The following is a 21,007-nucleotide window of genomic DNA, read 5'->3' as shown; positions in this document are numbered from 1 at the left end:
CTAGACATATTGTATGTGAAATTATTTCACAAAATAACAGAAATATGGTTGTTGCTAACATAGCATCCTTGTCAATGAGCTTAACTGTCTGTATTATATTATCAATGTCCTAACTATAACATCACTGGAACATTTCATGAACTAAAGCTCAGAATGGAAGTCGACCTTTATTGGAAAAAAGTATTGCCATGATAATTACCATAGATATTCAAAGAAAAGTAAAAGCTTCATATTTGCTTGCACATCAAAATAAAGTTTCATTTAATCCCATTGCATCATTTGGACCAGCTTTAGTGCATCTCTATAATTGTACAAAATAAATGTATTCTAGACATCTGACACCAAATAAGGCAAGCATTTATCATGTTTTATAATTTATCATGTTCTATGCATTTATCATGTTCTATACATTTATCATGTTCTATGCATTTATCATGTTCTATGCATATATCGTGTTCTATCATTTTTGTACAGTAAGACTCAAACATTCAACTGCAGTATGCAAACGTATACTCCTATTTTGTTCCCTTCATTCTGTTATAAGCATCTTTTTTTTACATTGTACACTGTTGGAATTCAAGTCATTATCTTGTTCACAAAAGACACTTTTATTGATCCAGTTGCTTTAGAGCGCTGGTTTTCAGGAGGAGTTAGGTAAAAAGCATGATTTTTACATTTACTTAATATGACTAAACCTGAGAGGTTTCACAAAGACTGCCAAAGCAATGTATTAAGGAAAAATCCTACAGGGTGGCTGTATAGACGTTTGAACGAGCTTGTGAGCAGCCTGCCCTTGAGCAATGAAAATATACTCAAAGGTCAGGGAACAATGGTGCATTCATGACAACCCTAGAAATTCTATCAAACAAAAGCAAAGTTGACATTTGACATTTTGGAAATACTTACAGTAAAATAAAACTCCATTTTGCAATAGAGATCTTTAACCTTACAATGATTATCCCCTACCACTCATTATGTCAAAACATCCACACTATAAAATAAATAACATTTAACAAACCTAGGCAAGGTATAAGACATTCAAAGCAGAAATATTCCCTTTCTTCTCTACTATACATTAGCCCCAAATACCTACAGCAGTGTTCTAACATCACAAACAAGACTAAATCAAACAGAGCCCAGTTCCTTCCATCCAGTACAGCAGACCAACACAAAGAGGAAAAAGGTTGGTAATAGCAGGTGTAGGAATTAAATGGTTTGGAAGCATGTAATGTTCCGTCACTGGTGCCCACAACGGGTTGTGTCTGAAGCAGAGTGGCGGATACTGTAGCAACGTCATCGTTAAATCAAATCCTCAAATCAAATTGTATTGGTCACATACTGTAGCATACCTCTCTAACCATGTGTAAGGAGAGGAAGAAGAGGAAGTGAAAGAGGACGAGGAGGGGGGCAGGCCAAACAGACTCAGCTCTTCTCCTCCTGCTCACGCATGCGACATCCCACAGCGGTGATGAGGGCTGCACCCTTGCCGCTCCCGTCCTCAGAGAGAAAGAAGTTGACATTGCACTTAGGGGCCAACTCTTTCACTGTCTGGTGCATGATCCCCGAGAAGCTGTGAATGGATAGAAAAATACATGGTTGGTCTCGCATAACACACTTGATTTTGTTCATGCTATTGTTACACTGAAAGTAAATCAATGAAGATGTAGAATTTGATAAATAGAATAGAACGAAGATGTGCTATACCATTTTTATTTTATAACTGCAATAAACTGCATACTCAACATAACTGCATACTCAACATTAACCATAATATCATTGTCAACTTGAATAACTCAGTCAATGACTGTGATACATGTTATTACAAGCCAATTGCAATCACATCATTATTACTCACTGTGGATGAAGCTTGTAGAGCGTTCCGTCCACCCCCACGGTGATGTCCATTTGGTCCAGCCCGCGGTTCTCACGTATTTTGTCGACGACGGCGGCCATTCCGGCTCCACAGAGCTGGGCCGCCCGGTGAGACACTGTACCGCACACCTCCTTGACAATGATACTGTCATCACATGTGCTGTCCAGACCTAGCTGCTGCAGAATGGACCTCACCTGCAGTAGCGCCAAGCGGTCACTGAAGGGAAAATTAAGACATTTTGTTGAGACCATTGCACAACAAAAAGGTAGTTATGACACAATCAGTTACCATTTCAATTGCAGATTCAATATGGCTGCTGACCTTTCAATCTGGGAGAGGAATTTAGTTTCGAAAATGCCTCTGGTCTTTAGGGTCTCTGATATCTGCCCTCTGAAGAGGAAGCCACGCTTCGTCAAGTCGATCAGGATGTTTCGCACAATCTCCCCTAGATACATACCGCTGCACATCTTCTCATACCTGAGATGAAAAAAAAAACAGAATAATTTACGTATATCTAGATCTCTAATAACAAGACTATTCCATATCAAATAAAGAGAGCAGCCCAGTCACCTCTGCTTGCCAGGGTTGAGTGATAAGTCATCCACAGCTCTGTCATATTCTGTCCTGATGTCATCCAGACAGCCGTTGTCCCCGAAMGCACCCCACTCCATGTTGACACACATCCTCCCCACATCTCCCTCCACCGTCTCAATGTTCCTCATCTCCTCCATGTAACAGGCATTGCTGCCAGTTCCTGAAACCACAAACCATACATGTTGTCATGACTGTCCTGTGATGATCACAATCGGTCAGATCAGCTTGGCAATGATTGACAATAACCAGACCTTCTCTCACCCACAGAATAGGGGAAGAGGGAACTGGGCCGGTTTGACAGGTCACACCCTGTGGTAAATTGCAGGAAGAAGGGGGGCTCTGTCTCCCCCTTTAGTATCAACCAAAGGAATGTCTTTGTTTCACAGACTGTTTTCCCGCCAAAATTCGAACACGGTCAAAAGTGGATACTGGAACAATATTTCTAACATAACAATGTGGGGAATGGTCAGTGATTCCATWAAAAAATTGTATGGACGAAATTGTAACTTGGAAAGTGTATCCCCTTGATCTGTCAAGTTTCAGCCCACGTCTAAAGTGGTTTAAACGCTGAATCTCAGAGACCAGGAAATGTGAGCCAGGAGCTACATTTTTGAAATGGTTGGAAATTTGAACCTCAAAAGAAATAAACTCACGAGCTGCAACTCTTGTCCATTGTGGTCCAAATCGTGAATACCAACACAAGGGGTAAAACAAACTCCCGTCTCAGACAATCACTGGTACAGCTGATTAGCTGAGTCAAATATCTCAGCCTTTCAGAGGAGGGCTGGTTCCGACCAAACACAATAATTATAATGTTCTGTAGTTGTCTAGATATAGGGACATTGTTACTCTCGCAATCAGCTGTTATTCTGATCATTCCTACTTTCACTTGTCCTCTCCGTCGCTCAAATCTATATTGCCATGGTCTAGAATTAGTTTTGAAAGTACTGCACTTTGCCAGGTGCAGGAAACAAAATGTACATCATAGAAAAGAAATCGATACACCTGGACACTGTTGAGTGCTCCACTATACTTTGCGAAGACACAGGAACATTCAACAGTGTGTGGGTGTCCATTTCCTGCCCATGCTCTATCATTAGGCAGAAACCATTTTGAATCAGCATTATGGAGGTGTCTGAAAACAGATGACCAACCTGCAATCAGGCCAACCTCACAGGTGGATTCTTCATATGCACATGTCATCATGGTCCCAACTGTGTCGTTCACTACTGCCACTACGTCCAAGTCAAACTCCTGAAGTAAACACAGATATAAAATCACATGTGCAGGACGTCTTTGGGAAACATATGCAATGGGGAGATGACAAATGAATTTATAGAAATACCACTGACAAATATTGTATCACAACTTTCTATATCATGGTAAAAACAAACAAAAAGAGCAGCCTCCAGCGACTTTTGATTGTCAATAGATGCCCATAAGATCTCAGCTTGTATATATTATATACCCAAAGATCAGCCACTTACAGCAGGGGCCTTCGTTATATCTAGGGCCAAGAGATTTTCCTGCTCAGGGCCGGGCTCAGGTTATAGAATCATGCCATCTCTCCACTTACCTCTCTCCGTTTAATCCCCTCTCTGAGAAGCCCCACAACATCCTCCCCTTCACAGTCAGTGGCCTTGAATCCTTTGGTCCAGGTGACCAGGATGCCCTGAACAAAGACACAGTGATGTTCTATTAGTGATTCACACACACACACACACACACACACACACACACACACACACACACACACACACACACACACACACACACACACACACACACACACACACACACACACACACACACACACACACACACACACACACACACACACACACACACACACACACACACACACACACACACACACACACACACACACACACACACACACACACACACACACACACACACACACACACACACACACACACACACACACACACAGCAATGAGCAAGCTGTGAACAATATGTCTGAGATGTAAAAAGCTGATGAATGGCTGATTACTTTACACCTCACCCGACCCATAGTTTAAGAAACCTTGCAGTCAGCTCACCGCATCCAGGCTGGTTTGTCTACACGGGAAGGAGAAGGTGAAGCCCAGAGGCAGGCGGGTGTTCTTCATGCCCATGTAGTCCAGGAAGTCAGATATGCACTGGACAATGTGGTCAAACAGCTAGAGGGGGGGAAATGGAGGGTATGTTTCAACAAGCACATGTAACATTTACTTAAGTTACACAGGTAACAAAGGTTGGCTGTTAGAATGTGCTTAATGTGTGTTCTATTGTTTCTATGGAAATATAATAGAAGCTGTTGCATTTACCTTTTCTAATATGTGAGAAAATGTTTATTGTTTTGGTACAGAATGAGATAAGTCCATACTCAGATGAAACTCCCAAACTAACTCACCTCCTCTCCGGTCCCCTGCATCACCTCCATAGGAATGGCATATATTTTGTTATGCATCTCTACTGTCCGCCGCTTGCCACTACGGATCTTTACTAACAGAACTCTAAAGTTTGTCCCTCCTAAATCCAAAGCCAAGAAATCACCCTTTTCTGGAAAACACAACATAAGAATACTATCTTTAATTAAACAAAATATTATTTGATTTTCCATTTCATTATGAGGTGATTAGAAAACATAGGTGATTATAAAGGGTTCATAAAAGCTTATGACAWGTCTTACAATGCARTMTACTTGTTCACTTTATGTAAAGTGTTACCACTGTCATAGCCATTTGAAATTAGGGCTCAGACAAGCAGTGTGTTATCAGAGTTTAATCTCTCATTAGAATTGGATTGACTTACATCAAGGTGTGGGAGTGTTGTGCAGTAATTGTGCTAGTCTTAGAAACACATTGACCTRAATCAGGGCACTGCAAGAGGTGCTGAGCCAATACAATACACAATGTGATGTCCTTACATGGAAAGAGGCCATCATTATACAGCAGTGTAGCAAAGCATGAGGTTGTCCAACCTGTTTGATGTGGTTTTATACAGCAGGGGATCTGTCAACCTGTTGATGTGGTTTTATACAGCAGGGGGATCTGTCAACCTGTTGATGTGGTTTATACAGCAGGGGGATCTGTCAACCTGTTGATGTGGTTTATACAGCAGGGGATCTGTCAACCTGTTGATGTGGTTTTATACAGCAGGGGGGATCTGTCAACCTGTTGATGTGGTTTATACAGCAGGGGGGATCTGTCAACCTGTTGATGTGGTTTATACAGCAGGGGATCTGTCAACCCTGTTGATGTGGGTTTTATACAGCAGGGGATCTGTCAACCTGTTGATGTGGTTTATACAGCAGGGGATCTGTCCAACCTGTTGATGTGGTTTTAATACAGCAGGGGGATCTGTCAACCTGTTGATGTGGTTTTATACAGCAGGGGGATCTGTCAACCTGTTGATGTGGTTTTATACAGCAGGGGGATCAGAGGAAGTGTAAAATTCCCATTGAGTTATAACGCATGTCAAATGGAATTCCTCTCTAAATGTTTTGTCACAGAGCTAAACCACTGTGTTCAACAGGTAGAATCACAGACCGGCTAACTAGTTTCAATCCCAGTTGAACTTTCTTACCTGATCCATCCGGTGTGCTGCGTACATATGTGGGCCACATCTTGACGGTGGAGCTGTCATGGGTATTTTTCCCCAGGCCGTTCTGGATCTCCGTCCTCATCCTCTTCTTCACCTCCAGCAGCTGGTCATTGGTCAGTCTGAACTCAGCCAGGGTCTCTGTGATCTGACGACGCTGATCAGCCAGCCGGTAGGCCACGGCGGTCACCATGGCAGCGCCCTTGGAGCTGCCACTCTCTGAGAGCAGGAAGCGGACGTCTGACTCGGGAACTAGGCGGCGGACGGTTTTGTGGAGACGCCGGGCATATCTGAGGAGATGGGCAGGGACATTCTTAGTCAGACCAAAATCCTGACCTTAGACTCTCACGTGTAACTCAACCTTTCATGCAACTCAACAACTCAGACTTTTTGCCCTGGTACCTAAAATATAACGTTGATATCTGTATCAGTGTCTCTTTTTTCAAAGTCCATTATAGTATACCCCTAAACCATTTGACAGAATCACAGCTTCAAATCAAGATACACAATTAAGATTCACAATAACATTATGCCTTGTATTCAGGGGGCCCTCTAGTGGTATAGGCTAATCACTGTATCCACGGGGCCCTCTAGTGGCACATGCTAAACACTGTATCCAGGGGGCCCTCTAGTGGTATAGGCTAAACACTGTATCCAGGGGGCCCTCTAGCATTATAGGCTAATCACTGTATCTACGGGGCCTTCTTCTGGTATAGACTACTCACTGCGGGTGCATCTTGTAGAGAGAGCCGTCGATGCCCACAGTAGTGCGAAGACGAGGATTCCCTTTGTTGTCCTTTAGCCTGGAGAGGATGCCACCCAGAGTGGCAGCAATGAGGTTGGCTGATCTGTGGGAGACTATGGTGCATACGTGCTGCACGGCGATGCAGTCATCTGCAGATGGTTCTACACCTAGGCGACCTAGGATCTCCTTGGCTTTGGTAAGGCCTTCTTTACTCCTGGACAATGACAGGTACCGAGAAGGGATGAGCTCAGTGGTGGTAAATAACATTAAAGGTGTACAGTAGTAGTGTGCAGACTTAAAACATGACACAAGTCGTCTGGACCCGAAGGAAAATAAAACTGATTGACACCTACTTTTCAATGGCAGAAACATGTTTTGTTTCAATTGTCCCTTTGGTAAGAAGTTCAGGGGTTATCCGACCCTCAAACAAAAATTCTTCTTTGGCCATCTTGACCAGGATGAGTCGCACAAGTTCGCCCATGTACATCCCACTGACCATCTTCTCAAACCTGGAGAGAAAAATATACAATACATTACTAAACACTGAGAGAAAAGGTAACACGTAAGACAACAACTACTACCAAAACACTAGACTGATCTTTTCATGTCTTCAAGTCACTCGGTAAGATCTACTTTATAGTCTAATAATAACAGCAGACATACAGCTGTTTCCCTGGATTCAGAGATCCCCGGTCAATCTCTCGGTCAAACTCTGTGCGAATGTCCTCCAGCATCCCATTGTCCCCGAAGGCTCCCCACTCTGTGTTGATGCACATCCTGCCCTCGTCTCCCTCCACCAGGTCAATGTGCCTCAGCTCCTCCATGTAACAAGCATTAGTACCTGTGCCTGAGATGACATACAGAAGCAATGGTGAGGAAGAATCTGCCTTCAACTATTTGCAACACTGTTTGCAACACTGATACACAATGTTACAACACTGTACATAGCCAATAATATAACATTTGAAATGTCTCCATTATTTTAAAACTTTGGTAATGTTTACTGATTGTTTATTTCCCTTGTGTTTGTTGTCTATTCCATTTGCTTTGGCAATGTAAACATATGTTTCCTATGCCAATAAAGCCTTTGAATTGAAAGACTGTTGGGTAGCTAGAGGTAAAGACTCATGATACTGACAATGAAACAGCCATTCTGAATGAAGGATGCAAATGAATGCCAGGCTGACCTATGACAACCCCCACTTCACAATGCTGGTCGTCATAGCCACAGGTCATCATGGTTTCCAATGTGTCATTAACAAGGGCCAGGACATCTACATCAATTCCCTATAAACAGTGTTGGCTGCAGTTTTAATTTACAACTGCATTTTTTAAAATGCTGTTGTATATCCAGAAACYAAGGAGAATGAGGAAACACCAAGAGATAACATATTAGTAGCGAGAGTACTACTTCCTGTATATACAGTGTAGCTCTGTATATACATGARGCTCCATTCTTGTGCGTTTTATTTTATTACTTGTGTTACTCTATTGTTTTTTTAATAAAAAATATATATAATTTAAACCTTTAAAAAACTTTTTTAAGCGGAATATTATTTTTTTAATAAGCAAGCATTTCACGTTAAAGTCTACACCCGTTGTATTCGGCYCTTGTGACAAATAACATTTGATTTAAGAGTGTAACCAATGAGCTTCAGCCCGGCTTGAACAAAACTGGGGTAAAAGGATGATAAGAAGGGAAACATTGAAATCCAACAGCACTGTATCTGTCTGTTGGGAGGTAAGTGGATGTCCTACCTATGATGATACCAACTTCACAACGCTGGTCATCAAAGCCACAGGTCATCATGGTTCCAACTGTGTCATTGACCACTGCCATGATGTCTGCGTCATAGTCCTGAAAAAAAGCACAGGGTTACAATTATACAACCATGGTGCAACAGATTTCTTTCTAATCATTGCTTATGACTGAACTTCATTGTCATTGCATCAGGCAAGCATGCTTGAAAACATCAAACCTACCCCACGCTTTTTGATGGCCTTGTTCAGAAGTGCCACAACGTCCATTCCCTCAACTCCACTGGCTTTAAAGCGTTTAGTCCAATTGAGCAAAAAACTCTGCAACAGACAAACAGGAAGTTAGGCTACAGATGAATGAGCTATAATATATGAACAGTCTTTGAAACTGATACTCTTAGGTGTACTGTCCTATTGGTGTGATCATTTTTAATCCCAGCCCCCCGTCCCCGCAGGAGGCCTTTTGGTAGGCCGTCATTGTTCTTAACTGACTTGCCAAGTTAAATAAAGGTTAAATAAAAAAATAAAAATGATTCTCTTACCTCATTCAGTTTGGTTTGTGCACAGGGAAATGAGAAGGTGAAGCCGACTGGAAGCTTCTTGTCCTTGATATTCTGCTTCTCCATGAAGTCACCCAGGCACTCTGCAACATGGTCAAACAGCTGCAAAAGGAAAACAATTTAGTGAGGGATAGTTATCTCGAAAGCAATGTATGGACAAGGAGAGACTGCAATGCACACTTTGGTTGTGTTTCCCTTGCCACTAGGCTTTTAGGGCTATCACTGACGCACTGAAAATGATTAAAATCATTGAATAACGAAGTAAGCTTTAAGCGGCATTTTTTGTTCTTGTGCGAACCCCTTACACCTTCTTSTTAATTTTAATCCTGCCCACAGCACCCAAGTAATCATTTTGTAATGCCCATGTTCAACTTGGTTTGACARTCAATATCTCTATGGGGCTAGTTAGGGACAATCAGTAAATTACACATTGTACATGGGACAATATTTTAAAATGTCAATAGCTTCAAATGTCAATGASTTAAAAACCTCAAACCAACTATAAATTGTAGAAATTCATATACAAATATTGAAAGCATTTAATGAGACTGCTAGAAGGTGTGCAACCTGAAATMATTGTCTCATTTACATTGTGCAATTTATTGACGGTCCCAAACTATCCCCAGGGATAGGCTATCCACAGTCAAACTAATTTTCGCACCCCGGCCGGCTGAAGCTAATTGGAAAAAGAATTGGGCTAACTCTTCCCACCTGCGAACACACACAAGAGACACCGACATCAAACCACACCCCGAAATCACCGCTGTGAAATATATTTTCAATAACAACATTTTCCCCCAGCTGTTTGAAGCTGGTGTACAAAACCGAAAGTAAAAGACGCAAAAACAAAACTTAAGAACTAAGCATAGAAATAGCACACAAAGAACATATCTACAGCTGCTTAGACTTGCTTTCAATGCGAATGACATATCTATAACATATTTCTGTGTGAATTTGATCAGGTTGCCCAAAAAGTTACATATTGCAGTTTTAAGTCTATTTATCTCAAGTCTGAATCGGGCCCTTGGACATTTATATAAGGTCTGAGTTTGAAAGGTACCCCGTACCTGAGTGCCGCTGCCATGGATGATGTCCTCAGGAGTGTCATAGACCTGGCTCTCCATCTGAACCGTCTGCTTCTTCTCATGGGACACCTTTACTCGCAGGATGCGGAAGGCCGAGCCTCCCAGATCCAGAGCAATGAAGTCCCCCTTCTCTGTAACAAGCAATAACAATATGGATGTGTAGCCTTCGTCGCACCTTCAAATGCATTTTAATGTGCATTATTATTCTGTGTACCTCTGTTTTATGTTCAGACGGAGTATCTTAATTTGAGCCAGTTTGCTACAGCTGGAAAATAATCCTGCAGCAACAGGAAATGTGAATTATTGTGTGGATTATAATGAATCGACATTTCTGTAGGGGTTGATGCATTGCAGGAAAGTTCTCCTGCAACAGGGTGTTTAAATTAAGATCCTATATCTGTACTTTGTCTTTTTAGGAACACAACCAAATAAATGTTACCCGGGTGGGATAATAAAGTTAATCTAATCTAATCTAATGTGGACGCAGCAAGAACATATGAGCCACTGGCACATAGTACTGATAGAGGTATGTAGATTATAAATGTAGTTATACAGTCACATTTCACAGAGACTGAACTCCTTGTGTTGCCCATGCCTGGGTTGACTATCCTTGTGTTGCCCATGCCTGGGTTGGCTATCCTTGTATTGCCCATGCCTGGGTTGGCTATCCTTGTATTGCCCATGCCTGGGTTGGCTATCCTTGTGTTGCCCATGCCTGGGTTGGCTATCCTTGTGTTGCCCATGCCTGGGTTGGCTATCCTTGTGTTGCCCATGCCTGGGTTGACTATCCTTGTGTTGCCCATGCCTGGGTTGGCTATCCTTGTGTTGCCCATGCCTGGGTTGGCTATCCTTGTGTTGCCCATGCCTGGGTTGGCTATCCTTGGCATTGCCATGCAAGAGTATATCAGTTTGGCTAAAGCTCCTGGCAACTCTTGCCAAAAATCCACTCTACTGGGAATTAAAGACTGTTTGACAATGTCTTGAGAACATGTTACAATGAAAGCAGTAGTACTTTATGGGCATGACAACTTCTCCTTTGAAAACCAACAGAACTGAAAAGTAAAAAAACAAAACGAGGAAATGCAACATTTGAACCCTAAAGGCCTACTGCATATATGATCTCTTACTCCATTCACGAGCTAATACCCTGACAGTGTGATGTATGCCACATTTTCTGTGATTTACTTCAAAGTGATTGTTTGACAGGAAATGCTTTTTCTTAATTAATTTTTTTACATCCAATCCTAAAACACTGAGTGCAGACAGATTAACAACCTAATTCACCCTACTGCTGTCGCCTGACAACAATAAATCATTGCTAGGTTGGCTATCCGCTAGTATTCACACTCTGACAAATGGGTCTTCTGATGGGAGAAAGTGAGAAAGCTTCACCGAAAACTCGTCTCTGAATTGCGCTTTCCTGATAGGATGTTAATAGATACTGTTTTAGCCTACCAGTAGTTGATTCATTTGGTCATGATTGCACTACACAGTTGCACTAACTTCAGTCAGTGTAGGGTTGCAACATTAGGCTATGTCAAGAGGTAGTCAAACCCATTAGACTTCCTTCACTGCTGCCTTGTTAATAAATTAACAAATATTTAAYGTGTGAATGACAGCAGAATTCAGCAGCCTGGATGTTACTTATTAACACAGTAACAGTAAAGGAGCAACTATACTGAATTTACAATGTCCATCTTTATTAGTATCGTATTTCTTACAAATGACGACGCTGAAAATCACATGAAAGTATAGATAGCCTAGTGAAAACCATTGTTTGAAATCTAATTCTCCACTCCACTCCCTTATTCCTTATGGAATAACTCATTGAAGGAATGCCAGGGGGAGGATTCCTGGTCAACAATACAAGGACACTGCAGGTCCTCAAGCATCTTCATAGTGTACTATGTATTAATTACAATCATGGTACAGGGTGATTTCAGAAGTTTTACTGTGTTAAACAAGAACCAAGACATTCATAGCAATGCTTGTGGAGCTAAAAGATCATTGTGATACAGTATCATGTCACTGACCTTAGGAAACATTTGTGTTGCCGTAGCTGATAGACGTATTCCATATAGTTGATAACACATATAGTTGATAACACCTAACACATATAGTAGATAACACATAAAGTTGATAACACATATAGTTGATAATGTTAACCATGCTCACACATAGATCACCAAACTAATGCCTATAGACTTTAGCTCAATGGCTTACCACAATCTTGTGCCACACAGGAGACCCGGGTTCCAACCCCGCCAGTCACACACATAACACAGCCTTCCACCGAGTACAGACGGTAGATTCAGACACCGACTGCCTATAAAAATCTGGAGGTGGGATTATGTGTAATCTATGATGTAATCACAGGCTTTTGATAGGGTGCTGGAGGGCTTGAATATGGAATGCTTACACGCTGCAGCAAAGGCAGATTCTACCATGATTACACGGCAAGCTTGGCGCTGCAGTAGYCCTACAGCCATTCAGACGACAACAGTTCATTCATCATTGAATMAATGCATCGATGAATCCACTGGATGCTTCATTTGTCCATTTGAAACACATGTTCAAGTTAGTTGATCAAAAAAAGTARCAACCTTCTGCTACTATTGATTAAGACACACCAGTTGTCACCAAATTCTAGCAAAAGTTTACAAGTGTTGGACACAATAAGATGCAATTCTTCATGAATCAAACATTATTTCAACTTGCTGTATCAGGAACATCAGATAACCTTTTTCATTCAAATGGTTTGATTTGAYTGTTGGCAGATCGAATGTGCTGCCAACTCATATTGACCTGCCCTGAAAGATCATAGGAGAATTGATGAGGTGAGATGTATGAAATTGTGTCCTTTAATATTGGTCAAATTAAATGTAGGTTGTACTCAGGAAATCAGATCCTCAAATTTTTATTGTGACTGTAACTCTAGCCAATGGGAGAAAAAAACTGAAACAATGCCACTTGACTAACTGGGGTGTAATCATTCCYCCGATTCTGTTGCAAAGCGTTTCTWAAACGAAAGCAAATGGAATGAAATGGGACTTATCTGACTTTGTCCAATAAAAACTCTAATTTTAACATCTCAGGCTAATGATTACACCCCAGGTGTCTTTCTCACACCTAGATGTGTAGAGATGTACGACCTTCATTTCAGCAGTTTCTCACAGCAGGAAAATAATCCTGCAGCAGAGGAAATGTGAATTATTAATGCACATTTTTGTAGGGGTGTATAAATGTTTTGGTAGAGCTAACCTAACATATAAGGCGTAAAATAAATGCCCGAAAATAGATCCCTTACATACTGGTCTTGACAAGAAGAAGAAAATAAGAAAAAAACTGTTAGGGGAAGTTCTCTTCTGCACTGTTCAACCAATCCAGTAAATGTGGAGGAGGAGTTAAGATGGAGTGTCACCTTGTTAACGTCCAAAAGCTGAAGTAGCGTCACATGGGCTGCGTTTCAAACTCATAAAAGACAGACCCTCCTCCACTTACCCTCGCCTTATGCTCTTTGGGGAATCCCCGCGGCCATCTTTGTCGTTGGMCCAAATGATTAGTGTTAATGGGATTTATCTGTTAATTGAATGATTAGAATATTCCACCCTGAAACCATATAATTGTATGGAATTGATTAGAATGTATAAAATTATAATCAATAAATGTGTAGTTCTAGTTAGAATTAGGGTAAAACAATATAGCTAATGTTTATCTTAAAAACAGACTGTCTGAGCAGAATTCGGCGCCGACCTTGGCTGGGGCCACAGAGTACTTCCCAGGGTCTCCCTATCTTGAGGGAGGATGGGGAGTAAGTCTCACGGTCCCTAATCTTTGTCGGCTGGGTAYCAGYACAGTGTGRGCATACCTACTGTTTGTGTGCAAATGTGTGTGCGTGAGAAGCCAGTATAAAATAAATTGTCTTGTACAACAGACCAGAGCTCTCGTAAATAAACATGCTGACTATTGTAGACTGGCCTCTGTCTGTTTCATTTCAACAAGAARCTTACACATTTTTGGTAGCAGACCGAGTAGTTTAATTGAAGTTCAGTTTATGAACDTTGAGAACATAATTCTCTTAACATTAGCCAAGCAAGYGAAGTTGGCAACGCAAGCCCCTCAGCCCTCGTTTTTGATCGAGTTTGCGAGTGTACAATTACGTTCGCTCCGGGCCTGAAACWCCCCATAATTCAATTCATGATGATTGTACATCCGCGAAGAAAAGTCAGCCAAAATGTAAAACCAACCATTAATATGGAGAAGTCAACATACAAGTGTAAATAAGTTAGAAATTGTGCTACTAATGCAAACACGTATCATAAAAGTAATGATGTTTTTGTTTGGTTAGCTTTTGGAAACGTTAACTTGCGAACATAACTTTCCCTGACATCACACTCATCCATCGATTTACCTGATATAGTAGGATGGCTAACATTCGATGTCTGTGGATGCGTTGTCTTCTAGCCAAGATATGAAATGTAATCATAATTGACTGTAGCGCACATAAGGCACACACAACAGTTCCATAATGACTGAAAACACAACCGTGGGATGAACGAGTGACACATTTCCGGGCAAGAGTGGGCCATTTAAAATGTATTTATTCTTCCCTCGCTCCTTGCCCTGCAAGTGTCAACTCGTCAGACGTCATGATACGTTATCAGAAGTGTCCACTTAATTTGAGGGCTGAGGGGAAGGTGTGTCTTAAGTGTTTGAAATGCAGCCAGGCTCTTTTTCCATTTCCCCTGAAAACCGGAGCTTCCGGTTGTTGGGGGACTCAGCAGAGGTCAAATCAAGTCTGACATTCTAAAGTGGAAATGACGAACTTCAGAAGCCTTTTTTAAAGTTTGAATACACTACAAGTTTGTATTTCCTGGTGTGCAGTAAATTTCCTGAAACTAATTAAGATCCTACACCAGTAACTGTACAAATCTTTAACATGTTACATCTTGTCCCTTTTAAAGAAAGGCATACATTTCCCACAACTCTTATTCATCTGAATATCCATGCTCACCTGAACCGTCAGGAATGGACCTGACGAAGGTGGGCAGCATCTTGACGGATGCTGTGGGATTGGTGTCCTGGCCCAGCCCATTTCCCAGCTCAATCCTGAAGCGCTTCATGATGTCCACCAGCGTCTCGTCGGAGAAACGCATGGCGTACAGGTACTTATCGATCTGAAAGACATCAACACATCATCATCATTGATCACTCAGGGCTCACATCAACACCATTATCCCAGAAACCCTAGACCCACTTAATTTGCATACCGCCCCAACAGATCCACAGATGACGCAATCTCTATTGCACTCAATATTTCACTCATGACTGCACGGCCAGGCACAAGTCCAACACCATCATCAAGTTTTCCGGTTACACAACCTGATCACCAACAATGATGAGACAGCCTATAGGGAGGTCAGAGACCTGGCCGTGTGGTGCCAGGACAACAACCACTCCCTCAATGTGATCAAGACAAAGGAGATGATTTGGACTACAGGAAAAGGAGGACCGAGCACGCCCCCATTCTCATCGACGGGGCTGTAGTGGAACAGGTTGAGAGCTTCAAGTTCCCTTGGTGTCCACATCACCAACTAACTGTCATGGTCCAAACACACTAAGACAGTTGTGAAGAGGGCACGACAAAGCCTATTCCCCCTCAGGAAACTGAAAATATTTGGCATGGGTCCTCAGATCCTCAAAAGGTTTTACAGCTGCACCATCGAGAGCATCCTGACTGGTTGCATCACTGCCTGGTATGGCAACTGCTCGGTCTCGACCGCAAGGCACTACAGAGGGTAGTGCGTACGGCCAGTACATCACTGGGCTAAGCTTCCTGCCATCCAGGACCTCTATACCAAGGCGTGTCAGAGGAAGGCCCTAAAATTGTCAAAGACTCCAGCTACCCTAGTCATAGACTGCACGGCAAGCGGTACCGGAGCGCTAGAGTCTAGGTCCAAAAGGCTTCTTAGCAGCTTCTACCACCAAGCCATAAGACTCCTGAACAGCTAATCAAAGGGCTACCCAGATCCCTCTTTACGCTGCTGCTATCTCTGTTTATTATCTATGCATAGCCACTTTAACTACATGTACATATTACCTCAATTACCTCGACTAACCGGTGCCCCCGCACATTGACTCTGTACCGGTACCCCGTGTATATAGCCCCGCTATTGTTATTTTACTACGGTTGTTGAATTATTTGTTCCTTCCTATTTTACATTTTTTTACTTAACACTTATTTTTATTAAAACTTAATTGTTGGTTAAGTGCTTATAAGTAAGCATTTCACTATAAGGTCTACACCTGTTGTATTCGGCGCATGTGACAAAAACAATTTGATTTGACAACCACCTTCTTCTTGAGGGAAATGTTTTATTCAGTTTAATCCACTCATCATTCATACATCAACATTCAAAACATTAAGATTATTTTATCTGCTTTCTCCTTGAAAGGGAACACAATGGGCTCACAAACGACACCAAAAGTTACAAAACATTCAAGTAATACTAGTAATTCAGCCGTCCTTTGACATACTGGGCCTAGTGACATGAAGGCCACACCTCTGACCCTTAATCTTGGGAGAGTGAGCCGTTCTCTCTAAAGCCTTTCCACATCTGTCCATGTGAATGAAGGCAGCACTAGTGAAATAAAACAGGAGTTCATTTGAGGACAGAGCTCTATTGAACTGCCTCGAGACATTCCAGTAACGAGCTAGACAGTACAGGTCTGTAATAAGAGGAATAAAACTGAAAGGAATTTATGTGAGATATAAAATGATTGGGTTAGCACTAACTGTATAAACTTTATTATTCCAATGCAGGAAACATAAAAAGCAAGTCACGATGATTGTCATACAGTACATACAGTCAGCATTGCTATAAAAAAATTAGGAACACACACCATACAGTGCCTTCACACCCCTTGACTTTTTACACATTTTGTTGTGTTACAGCCTGGTTCAGATTGAGGAAAAAATGTAAAATACATATATGCAAATATTGTACAATCCAGGTGTGCAAAGCTCTCAGAGACTTACCCAGAAAAACTCAAAACGGTCATCGCTGCCAAATGTGATTCTAACATGTCTTGTCTCAGGYATGTGAATCCTTAAGTAAATTASATATTTCTGTATTTCATTTTCAATAAATTTGCTAAAATGTATAAAAACATGTTTTCACTTTGTCATTATTGMGTATTGTATTTAATACATTTTCAAATCAGGCTGAAACACAACAACATCYTGGKATAAGTCAAGAGGTATGAATACTTTCTGAAGGCACTGTAAATATCCGTCATTTATGAAGAATGCGTGGGCTTCCTGTTCCAGGGGTTAGATATTACACATATTTCCTGTTCTAACCATTTCATCAGCCTTGAGATTAGGCTCATGAAATTTGGTAATACGTTTTTTTACAAACATGTAGTATTATTTATAGTAGTTTTGTAGACACAATTAACCCTGTAAGCAATGCTTAGTATTGACTGAAAATGGCTSCCCGTTGAACCTTCATTGCATTGTGTTCAGAACACCGTTTGAGAGTTTAACCTGATAACCAAATGTAATATGGGTGTGTTTCTCTAGCCACAAGCTAAAAGCCTTCGAGTATGCCAAACAAATATTTCGATATGTCAATGTTTTTTTAACTACCACAGCACACAACGCAATAAAGGACTGAGGATATGTAAACTTAGCTTTCACTGGTGTCTTTTTACAGTCATTTCATTGTTTCCTGTTTCCTAAAGATGTAGAATGGGAGTGTGGCATATTAGCACGTCCCTCCCTGATGGCCACCTAGGGCTAGTTGTATGACATATTAATCACYTAAATGAGTCAGTACAAATACACACAATCTATGTGATACCTATGTCACATTCCTTATCCTTGATCATATTGCACATATTGAAAAAAATTATAACAATTATGGATACTACTCAGAGAGGATATTGCACAATTAAGGAAGATTGGATTGTACAACACCTAAACGTTTTAGATTCCTTTTTAGAGTTGCGTCAATTGAGAACACATGGGTTCTCTTTCTAGCAGTTTCCTACATTAACTGAGTTGATGACCAAAACAGCAGATTTAGGGGAGGAAATAACTAAAAAAAAAATGTACTTGCAGCTGACCAAACAAGTAAAAYCACATACATCTTTCAATCGCTGTTTGGGCCTGTTACAAAACACTAGTTGAGCCCAACAACTTGCAACTGAATGTTTCATTCATTAGCARTACAAGTCATTCAGCAGCACATCTCAGACAACCACACAAATAACCTTCAGAGAATAAATAACCTGTACCTCGCTGTAATTTGTTTACATGGCTGTGCCAGAGAAATCTAAAGATGTTTGATACTTCTGAATAATAGCTGGTTTTAATCTAGTGACATAACATTTACCTCAAGGATATAGGCCTGCCAGCTAGAGTATGTACTTGCTAGCTTTTCTTTAGGCACATTTGCCACTAACACACCCTAGCCAGTAGTCCTACAACAGCCAGGAGAGGAGGTATGGGGCAGTTCCAACATGCACATTCTCAACGTTTGCATTCCTTTCTCTCTCAACAATGACAGAGTGAAATCATTACAGCAAGGGCCTCCAGGAAGCGAGTGGAGGCAATGTCATTCAGCAGCTGAAACCTGACCCTCTTCTCATAAGAGGTGGGTAGCTTTAGATGCTCCTGACCTCTCACAGGGTTAGTTACCACACCCTACACATTCATTCACAACAGACGTGGAAAAACCCGTGGCCCACTGCTCAGGGCAGGCCACATCCTGGTTTCAAGGACATTGCAGTGGTACACACAAGATGCCCTGACCAACACTGTAAACGCTGCTGCACGCTATCACAACACAGGGAAACGTAACCATGACTCTAGTCAGAGAGAATCTACCAACTTCGGGGCACTCGATAAGCCCAGGGCTTCAGATTATGTCACATTTTGTCACATGGCCCTGAGCTCTGTGCCTCAAAGCTGTCCTATTTTTAGGAGGAAGGTAGCAACGACTCTGCTTGCTGTAGCAAGGTCCCTACAGAGCACTCACCTTTTTGACTTTATCATCCTTCAACTCAGTGAAGAAGTAGGCCAGAAGCTGTGCTGCTATCATCCTGTCCACCGATGTGGTGAAGGAGAAATGGAGAGCTAAAAAAAGGGAAATCCCTATAGTCTCTTCTCACTGGTAAGGAGGTTAAAAAAAGCTCACAGTTTCAAACAAAGCAGTCATGTATGGGGCTCCTACACAGATCAGTACTATCGCAACACTCTCTCCCTGGGTCCAGGAAGTCAGACTATGTGGAGTAAGTTTAGCTTGCATGAGATGCACGCAGTAGGGGGGCTGGGATGGGGACTGGTTTAAGCCCTTCCTTCTGCCTGTGCTCTGATTGGCTGAACTGCTGAAGCCGGAGCCTCCCGGGCAGAACCCAGCCGAAAGGTTGGCTGGCTGGCTGCCTGCAGTACACACTCTCTTTCACAAGAACATCGGGTGGGGGAGGAAACAAGGAAGTAGAGGAGAGAGGAGGAGGGGAAAAAGAGAACCGGTCTCAATCCTTTTTTTACTGTGAAGAGGAAACCAACAGGCATGTTCAGCACGTTGCTGTGGTGATGGCTCATAGGGGTTAAACAGTAGGCAGAGAGAGGGGTTAGGTTACGCTGAATTGTCCTTGCTCTTGGGTTGAGGCTGTGTCACTCGAGTGTCCTCCTCTGACCCCAGAAGCGCTTTTTCTCTCTCTGGGGGGGGGTCACTGCATGTTGTCAGGGAGCTCATTAAGCTGACTAATATATTTCTCTGCGGGGAGGGGGGGGTCACTGCATGTTGTCAGGGAACTTATTAAGCTGACTAATATATTTCTCTGGGGGGGGGTCACTGCATATTGTCAGAGGCTCATTAAGCTGACTAATATATTTCTCTGGGGGGGGGTCACTGCATGTTGTCAGGGACTCATTAAGCTGACTAAATATATTTCTGGGGGGGGGGTCACTCGCAATTGTCAGGAGCTCATTAAGCTGACTAATATTTCTCTGGGGGAGGGGGGCACTGATGTCGTCAGGGAGCTCATTAGGCTGACTAATATATTTCTCTGGACTGCCACTACTGGAGGCTGCTGCTGTCTGTTACCTCACTGCTGCCTACAATGGGCAATGGTACAAGCTGCCTGAAGGACACTTGTAGGGTGTTGTAAAGGTTTAGGACGTGGCTTAGAGGTCCAGTTGTGTTGCAATGGCAAAGCAACTGACTGTATGACCACTCCAAATTAATAATACGTTTGATTTTCAAATACACACAAAACAGAAAAAAATCTAGTTTTGTGTATTTTGGTAAGTCTGTTGTTAACAATTTAGAACGTCCCCCTGCTAAATAAGGAATTCATGCTCAATCCAGGTTACGTTTTGTTCTCTGTCTCACACACAGTGAGTGGTGTGTATAAATGGACGTGGTTCAGCTCACGACAGTCAGATGACACACCCCTGACGTGTGCTATTCTCTGAAACACGAGTCCTCTATCCAACCTCTCCCCCACACCTCCCTGCTCCCCTCCCAACTGCTGTAATTGAGCAGGAGGGATTGTCACTGCATTTGTCTGGTAATTCCAGAGCTACCAGGGGAAGTTAAGTCATCAGGGGAAGTTAAGTTCTCTCTTACTCACTTCTTTTGAACAAGGTTCGGGGTTTTTGAACAAGGCTCAGTTTGCTCACACACTTTCTTTGGACACTGTGACAAACCTCCAAACGAGCTTCAATGCCATACAACACTCCTTCCGTGGCCTCCAACTACTCTTAAATGCTAGT

General features: G+C 42.1%; 1 protein-coding gene across 1 annotated transcript; it reads right to left on the bottom strand.

Annotated features, from left to right (window-relative positions):
• Positions 1 to 954: 954 nt before the first annotated feature.
• LOC111968131 (hexokinase-1) lies at positions 955 to 19,487 on the bottom strand. The gene is made up of 18 exons (XM_023993693.2): positions 19,266 to 19,487; positions 15,236 to 15,398; positions 10,204 to 10,352; positions 9,119 to 9,238; positions 8,802 to 8,897; positions 8,577 to 8,676; positions 7,482 to 7,665; positions 7,172 to 7,327; positions 6,799 to 7,032; positions 6,059 to 6,363; positions 4,884 to 5,032; positions 4,531 to 4,650; positions 4,044 to 4,139; positions 3,622 to 3,721; positions 2,444 to 2,627; positions 2,195 to 2,350; positions 1,856 to 2,089; positions 955 to 1,570 (listed from the first exon to the last, which is right to left on the bottom strand). Exons 1-18 carry the CDS (start codon positions 19,326 to 19,328, stop codon positions 1,423 to 1,425), a joined length of 2,757 nt encoding a protein of 918 aa, XP_023849461.1. The 5' UTR covers positions 19,329 to 19,487; the 3' UTR covers positions 955 to 1,422.
• Positions 19,488 to 21,007: the final 1,520 nt, after the last annotated feature.

This window comes from Salvelinus sp. IW2-2015, linkage group LG8, assembly GCF_002910315.2.
Source record: "Salvelinus sp. IW2-2015 linkage group LG8, ASM291031v2, whole genome shotgun sequence".
Lineage (NCBI taxonomy): Eukaryota > Metazoa > Chordata > Actinopteri > Salmoniformes > Salmonidae > Salvelinus > Salvelinus sp. IW2-2015.
This window is presented reverse-complemented; position numbering and strand designations above follow the sequence as displayed.